This window comes from Dipodomys ordii, unplaced genomic scaffold (assembly GCF_000151885.1).
Source record: "Dipodomys ordii isolate 6190 unplaced genomic scaffold, Dord_2.0 Scaffold125, whole genome shotgun sequence".
Lineage (NCBI taxonomy): Eukaryota > Metazoa > Chordata > Mammalia > Rodentia > Heteromyidae > Dipodomys > Dipodomys ordii.
The window spans coordinates 1,034,034-1,043,829 of record NW_012267341.1 but is presented as its reverse complement, the minus strand read 5'-3'; the positions used below and the strand labels follow the sequence as shown (position 1 = coordinate 1,043,829).

The following is a 9,796-nucleotide window of genomic DNA, read 5'->3' as shown; positions in this document are numbered from 1 at the left end:
CAGCCGAGGCCGGCGCCGGCTCGAGCCAATCAACAGCCACGGCCGACGACGGCGCGTGGGCCGGACCAAACTTTCTCACGTGCGCCACCCAGACCCCCTAGAAGTTGGAGCTGCTTGCGGGGGAGTGTGCCTGGGCCTGTCAGTGAAGAATGCATAGTGATTACAGTCTTTCCAGCGTTCCTGGTCCCACTCGCCCAACACTGGCAGGGCTCCCTCTCAACTCACTGACCTGATTGGAACGAGTCCCTTCCAGCACAGATTATTAGAGTACCGAAACTCCGGACCAGGTAGCAGATGGCAAACCCTAACCCAAACCTGGCCCCATAACACATGTTCAGCCTACAAAAAACCCCTCCCCCAGGTGCGAGAGTGGAATACAAAACAGATGGACTCAAAATTGGACATGGCAGTATACACACACCTATAATGCCCGTCTGGGGAGGCAGAGGCTTACTTAGATTACAGTGTGAGACCCTGTCTGAAACTCTCCATCCCCAAATAAGATGCACACAACACCTGATTTTTTTTCTTTTTAATCAAGTTTAATAATACACACTAGAACAAGTCACAAAAGAGGGTGCTGCTGCTAACCCTAGAACTATACTCACCTCCAAGCCCACCCCAGGAATCCCAAAACATCAGAAACTGGATCTTCTGCTCCTGGAGAGACCCGTGTCCCTGGGGAGGACCAAGCACCCCTCAACCCTTCTGTCACACTTCGATCCTCCCATCCTATCCTCAGACTCAATTGGCTTTTCCCCTTCCTAGACACAGGCCCCTTCCCTCCCTGAGTCCCAGAACTTCCTCCCTCCCCAGGAGACAGAGAGGTAGCAGCAGCATGGTAGTTCAGGGCCCTCAAGTCCAGATCTATAGGAGCAGCTGGGTTCTGACCCAGGGTGGAGAAACATTGCAGTAGAGCTGTCAGGGCATTCAGGCACCTACACATTCCACGTAATTGGCAGGGTACAGACCAATGCGACCACTCTGCAACTGGCCCTGACACCAGCCCTGCTCATCCTCCTCGCTCATCTTCAGAAGCTCCTCCCCTGGGGAAAGGGAGATTGGTCATAGTCAGCTGCCCTGGCCTGGGCAGGCTGTTTCCCCAACCAGGTCAAGGACTGAGGGGGATGGGGCAGCACAAGAGCCTGCCAGCCAGTAAGAAGAAACCTGCTCAGGCAGAAGTAGTCCAAGTTAGCAAACTATCCTACCCCAGACCCCAGGAGTCAAGCCCCAGCTGGCTGGACCCAGAACAGCCTAACCAGCCAGAGAACTAACCCTTAAGAAGGTGTCTTCTCCTCGACTCCTACTCAGACAGGTAAGGCAGAGGCTGAACTGGGAAAGGAACAGGAGAAAGAGGCCCACGTTACCTGCTCGGAAACTCAGCTCATCAGCTTCCTGGCCAGCGTAGTCATAGAGTGCTCGCACCCGCACCCCAGTGGCAGCCTTCCTGGGACTGTCCTCATCTGACCACTCTTCATCCTGCCCACCACTAGAGGGGGAGAAAGAAAGACAGAGTTTCAGGGCATAAGGTTGACCTTAGGCTATAAATGTCCCCAGGACTTCAGGGCAAAGGGCTCCCCTTAAGAGGGATGCTTTAGAGGTAGATGGGAAGGATTTGAAAGCTAGTCACACCTCTGCCAATCACACTGAGTGAGATATATGGCCAAAGCAAGAGAGAACATGGGAACTTTCTGACAAACCAAAATCTCTGTGAAACCTGGTATCATTACCTCTAAGTCACCCTCAGATCCCTGGTATCAATGTTCAACCCACTTCAGTGTGAAGGGGAGGACTTAGAGAGAGAGAGAGAAAGCAGAGACAGAGTTGTTTCTCTTAGCCAGGCTCTAGGCTCTCACCCTGGCGACCCTGGAGGCTGGGATGGAAGAGCAGTGCCATCTCTGGTGGGCATGATGCTGGTCAAAGTAACCTCCTCAGGGCTCCGGCCACCCTTCTCCTTCCTGCTGATTGTTCTCTGTGTGTCCAAGGACCACTCCTGTGGGAGGATGCTCAGGGTCATGCTGGGAGATAGCTGTGCTAACAGTAGAGCCATCTGGACCACCTTCACCTACTTCATCCCAATCTCTGGCTTCCTTCTAGGGTTCTTACAAAATTCAAGCCCCACCCAAGCTGTATCACATGCCTCAAACTGTGGCCAGTTCATGGCCATTCCCGGCCCGTGGGTGCTACGCCACCAGCGCAGATCGTCCTCATCACTGGCTGCCTCAATGCCCTGGTGCAAGTCTCGGTGGAGTTCATGGAACCTAAGGTCAGAGGTGTTCAGTAAGACAAGGAAGTTCTGGGCCCCAGTACCACCCAATCTCCATTCAGCCTAGCAGAGCCCAATGGAGGTGGAGGGGACCCCATGCTGCCCTCACTTGTCACTGCTGGAGAGGTCAAGGTGCTGGTGCAAGGTGAGCAGCATCTCCTTGAAGAAGAGAAGTCGCTGGCGCTCTGCGGCCTGGCAGCTCTCAAAAGCCTGCTCCATGTCCTCCATGTAGCGTGGAGTATAGCGGTGCAGCTCCGCCAGGGTCTGCTCATACTGGGTTTTTGTCTGGGACAAAGAGAAGGGCACTGAATTAGTCCTAGATCTAGGATCAGACTAGATCCTGGGCAATCAGGATTAAGACTGGTTTCAGTCCTCAAGCAGCTTTAACAAGGGAGGTGACATTCAGGCACAGCACTTAAAAGAGTCTACTGGAATTCCAGACAGCCTACTCCAGACAGTGAGTAGGCTGGTGGCTCACGCCTGTAATCCTAAATACTCAAGAGGCTGTGATCAGAGGAAAGCCGTTCAAAGGGCCCATGAGACTCTTATTTCCAATTAACCACCATAAAACTAGAAGTGGAGCTGTGGCTCAAAGTAGTAGAGCACTAGCCTTGAGCAAAAGAGCTCAGGGACAGCACCCAGGCCCTGAGTGCAAGATTAATGACCCAAAAAAAAAAAAAAGCAAAAGCTGAGAGAAATCAGAAAGAGTTTTCTGGAAGCTGTGGACTTGGAGGTGGACACTGAGCAGACCTCAGGGTACAAAGAAGAGCTAGATACACAATGTTAGAGGGAAGAACACTCTAGGCAGAGTAGGCAATATGAAAACTCCTAGGTACAAAGAAAGAGCTGGAGATCTGTTTTTTGTTGTTGTTTGTTTTGTTTTTAACCAGTCCTGGGGCTTGAATGGGCCTGGGCACTGTCCTTGAACTCCTTTTGCTCAAGGCTAGCCCTTGATTCACAGCGCCATTTCTGGCTTTTTCTGTGGTTAATTGGGACTTTCCTTTCTGGGCTGGCTTTGAACCATGATCCTCAGATCTCAGCCTTCTGCGTAGTTAGGACTACAGGTGTGAGCCACCAGTGCCTGGCTGGAAATCTTCAAGTGCTACAGACACCCCAGTCCTGGCACTGCAGTACCAGTTTCTTTCTTGGGTAAAGCAAGTTCATTCTCTAAATGATCATCTGGAGAAGACTACACATGGGAACTGAAGCAGGAAGAGTGCTGGGGACGGGAGCAAGACTCCCAGGAAACCCTGGGCCTGTACCTTCTCCGCCTCCTTGGCACAGCGGCCCACCCGCTCCTGCAATTTCCGCAGCTGCTCCTGAGACACAGCGCTGTCTGCCTTGGCGTGGTTCTCCCGGGTCTGGGCTGTCTTCTCATCCTTGCGGGCTGCATGGTAGCTCTTCTTAGAAGCCTCAACCTAGCACATATGGGGACAGCTTGCGACCCTTGACACCATGTCCTGATTCCCTTGAGCCCCAATGCAGACCTAAAAGGGGCCTGCCCGGATACCCACAGCGCCACATCTCACCTCCTTCAACCTCTTCAGCCAGGGTTTCTGGGCCTTGCGGAAGCCATCTTCAGCAGCTCGGCTCTCACGGAAACCACCCAGCACTGGCCGGTGAAAGGCCCCCCGCTGCCAAGTGCGCACCCGCTCACTGTCCGGCCCGTGCAGCTTCTCCCGCACCTCCAAGTGTAGCTCGCTCAGCCGCTCGGCAGCAGTGAAGAAGGCATGCCAGGCCTTCTCCAGTGTGCCATATTGTGGGCCTACAGAGAAATGGGACTTGAGCCATGCTGGGGTAGCACCCCCAATGAACCTCTCTCTCCCTACCACTGGGCTCTGTTCTGGAGGGCCAGGCCAGAGCACAGTGAGGATATGGCTGCTGTGACCCAGGCAACCTCATGCATCCTTGTCCCCACCGCCACCACGAGGCAGTGTCATTATTAATATGAAACAGGGAAAGAAACTGAAGCCCAGAGTAGTTAAGGGAATTTTCCCAGAGTATTACAACTACCAATGGATCTGAGAATCACGCTGCACAAACGCTACCTGGGATCTTCCCCCAGAGTGAGAAGACCTGGGCTCCCTCTCAGCTCTTCTAAGCTGTGTGACTTCAGGCAAGCCCTTTAGCCTCTCTGAACTTTCAATTTCTCCTTAAGAGAATGGAGAGACAGCCGGGTGCTGGTGGCTAATGCCTGTAATCCTAGCTACTCAGGGGGCTGAGATCTGAGGATCTTGGTTTAAAGCCAGCCTAGGCTAGAAAATCTGTGAGACTTTGATCTCCAATTAACCACTAGAAAACCAGAAGTGATGGTGTGGCTCAAAGTGGTAGAGCACTAGCCTTGAACGAAAGAGCTCAGGGTTAGCACCCAGGCCCAGAGTTCAAGCCCCACTACTGACAAGAAAAAGAAAAAGAAAGACAGACTGGGGAGCTGGGGGGGGGCGGTATTGGGATGGACTTATTCGGTAAAACATGCTTGCCTAGCATAATCAAAGTTCTGATTCCCATCCCAGCACAGCAAAACCACCACAAAAACAAAAACACCTTCTCTGAGGGTCCCACCCGCAGTCCTCTGTTCCCAGCTAGACCTGCACAGTGGGCTCACCCTTCTCAACAGTGCCTCTCCATTTGCGGGCCCAGTCAGCCAGCTGCTGGGCATAGGCCTTCTCAATGCGGGCACGCTCCTGGAAGCAGCTGACCAGGTCCCCGCACAGCCGGTGCCCATCTTCCACTCGCTGCACCGTCCGCCTGTAGTTGCCAGCCTGGTCACATAGGAGAAGGGTAGCTTTGCCAGAGAGAAGCCCACTGGAGGGCTGCGGCTGATGGCGAGGCTCCACCACTGGAAAGGTGGCTATGCCCAGAGACAGGAGCATGTGGGTGCCATCCCAAACCCGGGCCCCAGCTGCTCACCTCCCAGAAACTGCCCCCTAAGGCCTCCCCTCCAGCGTCTTCTTCTGGAGCCATGGTGTCCCCGCAGCACGGAATGGTGGCAGATTTGGGGCTGTGGAGGGCAGAGGGTAAGCAGGAAAGTTGTTCTGATACTTTGGGGTCCTCTTCTATAGGAGAGGTCCTATTTCTGGGCTTTCCCCCAGTCCCAATTCCCACCACCCAGGGAACCATCAGACCTAGAACTGAGATAGGACTGGAAGGTCTGAGAAGGAGCCAGGATAGGAGGAAAGATGGAGTTTCAAGGCTGGTCCACTCATCATGGGTCTCCCCTTCTCCCCTTCCCTCACATACCTGGAGTCTAGAGACGATTACTTCAGGGCCCCAGGTGTTCTTCAAAGTCTCCAAGCTGCCACTGTGACTCTGCCTTAAAGTTAACAAGAGCACAGTGGAAAGTGAGGGTGGGGGACCTCCAGTGTCCAGGGCGGTGCCCAGCTCCCCCAATATAGCAACTGCTGTCAGAAGCGCCAGATTCCTGGCGGAGAATGCCAGGCGGGTCACACGATCCAGCGGGGGATTAGATGGCAGGCGGGGGTGGGTGGTGGGCAGAATGCCCACTCCCCCGCAACAGATGAGAACTCCTATCCAAGAAGGGTCCCTTGAATGACAAAGCAACCGATGAGCAGACCAGGCCAAGCCAGAGGGCAGCCTCAGCCCTCTCCCTCAGCTTTCCATGCTGGGGAGAGTGGAAAGGGAGCCAGGAGCCCTGGCTTGGCCAGGAAGCTTGGACAACTGTTAAGGGAGCCTCAGCTCCCTCTAAGGTAGAAATTTCCCCCACTTGATCAGCTTCCATGCTAGCACTGATGCAAACCAGACAACAAGAAAGAAATGCCAGGGACCTAGTAGTCACAAGGACAGTCCTGAAGAACCCCACAAGCACCAAGCAACTCAGTCCTTCCTTCAACACACACACACACACAAAGTGGGGTACATCAGGGAGCCAGACAGCCTAAAGCCAGTTAGAAGAGTGTTCTCTAGAATCACCAAGGAAGGCAAGGTGAATTCCAACTCCAAGACTAGAGAACCCAGTGGCAGCCAACCCTTCCCCTCCTGCCTTTGGGCAGGGTCTCAGCTGTCCCCAGCACTGACTGACTCAGCCCTAGAAGGAAATTACTTCCTCTGCTGAGTAAGCCCAAAGCCCAAGGGACAGTCAGGCCAGGAGGACAGAGTGCACACCTGCTGTCCCAAAGCAGGGCTGTCAGAGCGCTCCCTTCAAACCCAAATGGACCTCTACTTATCTTTTTTTGTTTCATTTTTTGCCAGTCCTGGGACTTGAACTCAGGGCCTGGACGCTATCCCTGAGCTTCTTTTGCTCAAGGCTAACACTACCACTTGAGCCACAGCACCACTTCTGGCTTTTTCTATTTGTGGTACTAGGGACTCAAACACAGGGTTTCATGGGTATTAGGCAAGCACTCTAAACCACATTCACAGCCCTTATCATATATATATAAAATCATATATATATAAAATCATATATATAAAAAATCATATATATAAAATCATATGTGTGTATATATATATATATATATATGTTGTGTGTGTGTGTGTGTGCCTATTCTGGAGCTTGAACTCAGGGCCAAGAGCTGTCCTTAAACTATTTTTTTTTTGGGGGGGGGATTTAAGGCTACCACTCTACCATTGAGCCATAGCTCTACTGCTGGCTTTTGGGGGGGAGGTGTAGTTAATTAGAGATAAAAGTCTCACAAGGCCAGGCTCACACCTGTAATCCCAACTACTCAGGAGGCTGCAATCCGAGGACTGCAGTTCAAATCCAGCCCAGGAAGGAAAGTCCATGAGACTCTACTTAGCCACCAGCAAACTGGAAGTGGCATTGTGGCTTAAAGTGGTAGAGTGCTATCCTTGAGCACAAAAGTTAAGGCACAGCACCAAGGCTCTGAATCTAATCGAGCCCTATGACTGACAGGGGGAAAAAATTTCTCACAGACTTTCCAGCCTGAGCTTGCTTTCAACCGTGATCCTCAGATCTCAGCCTCTTGAGTAGCTAAGATTACAGGTATGTGCCATCAGCCCCTGGCTCTACTTATCTTTCAAAACTCATCTGGAACATCTTCTCCAGCCACTTCCCCTATTTCTCCATCCTCTGGCTCCCACAGCCCTGTATCCTCTCAGGCAGGGCATATCCCTTATGAATACACCTGTCCCCAGTTATTGATAGACTTGTGCAGTTCCTATTTGTGTTTCCTCAGGCACTGGAGGCAGTCATAATTAGCTAAGTAAGAAAGCAAAGGGTGTAGCTCAGTGGTAGCGTGCATGTTTTGCATGCTCAAGGCCTTGGGGTTCAGTCTTTAGCATCAAATGATGTCTGCCTGGAGACCAGAAAACTTCTAACTTCTTAGGGGTAGTAGCCCATAAGAAATCAGTGTGGCTTAGTGGTAGAGTGCTTGCCTAGCATGCATGAAGCCCTAGGTTCAATTCCTTAGTACCACGTAAACAGACAAAGCTGGAAGGGGCACTGTGGTACAAGTGGTAGAGTACTAGCCTTGAGCAAAAGCTCAAGGAAAGTGCACTGAGTTCAAGCCCCAGTTCAGGCCCTGAATTCAAGCCCCAGGACTGGCCAAAAAGAAAGAAAGCAAGCCTCCCTGGAGACCCTATGAAGGTACAGATGGTGGAGGTTCCTGAGCACCAGAACCTCTTAGGTCTTCTCCCACTTGTCCAGAGAGGCTTGCCAGACTTGGGGAGTAAGAAAGCTGCAGTCACCAGGTGCCGGTGGCTCATGCCCGTGATCCTAGCTATTCAGGATCTGAGGATCACAGTTTAAAGCCAGCCGAAGCAGAACAGTCCCCTGAGACTCTTACCTCCAATAAACTATTAGAAAACCAGAAGTTGCACTGTGGCTCAATAGGTAGAGCACTTGCCTTGAGCTGAAGAGCACAGGGTCAGTGCCCAGGCCCAGAGTTCAAGCCCCACGACCAACAAAAAAGAAAAGAAAGAAAAGCTGTGGCTGTAAATCACAGGACGTCTGGAGCTGTCCCATCACGGGCCTGAGGCCCTGCCTGCTCCAGCCTCCTCCTTGCTCCCAGGAGAGCTGCCCCCCACCCATTCCCTCTCTATGGCCCCAGAACAGAGCAAGCTGTGTCTGCAGGGCTGGCACGGCTCCCTCAGGCCTTGCAGTGCAAACACCAGCCCAAGCCCCAGGCACAGCCAGGCCCCGCAACCCGGCTTCATCTCCTGCGGGGTCGGCTTGCAGCTCACATACTGTTAGTGAGGGTATGCACCTTGTGCCTCCTGACCTCCACAGATACAAACACGGGGGAACACGCTGTTACCCGAGGCAAGAGCTCCGAGAGCAGGTAATGAAATCTTCCCAGCCCAAGGTCCCACACCTACTGGGCCCAGAGAAATCTTTCGGGGCATGGCAAGCTCACCTCACTGCCATAGCCCTTGTGCTGGGACCAAGGTAGGGAGTCGTGAGCTCCCACACCAGCCAAGGGCTAGGGGTTATACCTCCAGTACGGTCACCCTACCCTGCCCAGCTGTGTCCTGAGTTACAGGCTGTGTCCCTCGGCTTCTTCCCCTAGTGAGTCCTTCTCAGCAGGCCACAGCCCTAAGATCTGAGGACACAGAAAAAGGGCAAGCTATAGTCCAAGCAAGAGCACCTAGCCAGGCCTGCGGGGCTGGCACCGGCGCCCAGCACGTCCCGGAGGTACAGGGAGGGGGTGGTGCAGGGAAATCGGGAGGAGGCAGGGCCAGGGAGGGGCATAACAAAGGGGCACTTTTGGAAACCCGACCTGCCGGCTGAGGTGCCCTGCTCCCTGATGACGCACTGCAAAGCCGCAGCCTCCACGCCAAATCTCGGAGCCCAGGGGCCACTGATCTCTGGCCTTGACCCCGATGTCCCGCGCCCCTCAGAACGCCCCCCGCCCCCCGCCTCTGGCCCACCAGGCGCGGCACAATCCAGAGCCCGTGGAGCCCACGGAGGAGCGACAGCACCGAGCCTAGGCTTGGAGGCTCTAGGAGTTCTGGGCTAAACTTGTGGAACTTGGTCCCGGCGGGGGTGGGGCCGGCGGCCACCGCGGCGGGGAGGGGGCGTCCCCTGCCTGCCTCGGCCGAGCCCGCCGTGGACTCCGGATGGTGCGTCCAGGCGGCGGCCTGAAGAATCCCGAGGAGCCGCCGGGGCGCCAGGCCCCCTGTTGGAGCCCCAGAAGCGCGGCGAGGCGGGCGGCTTAGGGCCCTCGAGGGGGCCCCCCCGCCCCGGAGACGGCTCTCCCTGCAGCCCCGACGGCCCAGAGTCCTCCGCCCGACTGCAAAGGATCGCTGGCTGGCGCCGCCGCCGCGGACACGTCTCCCCAGCCCTCCCGGTTCCCACGCAGCGGGAGGGGGTGGCCGGGGTCTCCCCCGCCCGAGGCGGTCCCATTGCAAACTTCGGGAGCGGGAGAAGCAGCGGAGGGGGGGGAGGGGGGAGGAGGGGCGGACCAGAGCCACGATTCGCGTCCCCGCACGTCCCCGCCGAGGCACTCACCGCGTCCTCCCGGGGCCCCGCGCTGGGTGGGGGTCCGGCCACGCTCCAGCCCGAGTCCTACCACTCCTGGGCCAGGGCCGCCGCCTCCCGCACCGCGCCGG

The 9,796-nt window shown here is 54.9% G+C and overlaps 1 protein-coding gene across 2 annotated transcripts; it reads right to left on the bottom strand.

Annotated features, from left to right (window-relative positions):
* Positions 1 to 536: 536 nt before the first annotated feature.
* On the bottom strand, positions 537 to 9,788 carry Pacsin3 (protein kinase C and casein kinase substrate in neurons 3). Of its 2 annotated transcripts, none has more exons than XM_013029940.1 (11): positions 9,696 to 9,788; positions 5,507 to 5,579; positions 5,177 to 5,267; positions 4,872 to 5,028; positions 3,796 to 4,031; positions 3,529 to 3,684; positions 2,376 to 2,551; positions 2,141 to 2,261; positions 1,857 to 1,993; positions 1,368 to 1,489; positions 537 to 1,046 (listed from the first exon to the last, which is right to left on the bottom strand). In XM_013029940.1, exons 3-11 carry the CDS (start codon positions 5,228 to 5,230, stop codon positions 931 to 933), a joined length of 1,275 nt encoding a protein of 424 aa, XP_012885394.1. In that variant the 5' UTR covers positions 5,231 to 5,267; positions 5,507 to 5,579; positions 9,696 to 9,788; the 3' UTR covers positions 537 to 930. The 2 variants fall into 2 exon arrangements, with proteins under 2 accessions (XP_012885394.1, XP_012885395.1); XM_013029941.1 differs by lacking the exon at positions 9,696 to 9,788 and adding an exon at positions 8,701 to 8,829.
* Between the last annotated feature and the right edge of the window lie 8 nt (positions 9,789 to 9,796).

Coding starts and splice junctions, on each gene's coding strand:
- Pacsin3 (XM_013029940.1), bottom strand. CDS start 5,230: ATGGCTCCAGAAGAAGACGCTGGAGGGGAGGCCTTAGGGGGCAGTTTC. Junction 5,029..5,176: donor TAGGGGGCAGTTTCTGGGAG/GTGAGCAGCTGG, acceptor CTATGTGACCAG/GCTGGCAACTACAGGCGGAC. Junction 2,552..3,528: donor GTGCCAAGGAGGCGGAGAAG/GTACAGGCCCAG, acceptor TCTTTGTCCCAG/ACAAAAACCCAGTATGAGCA.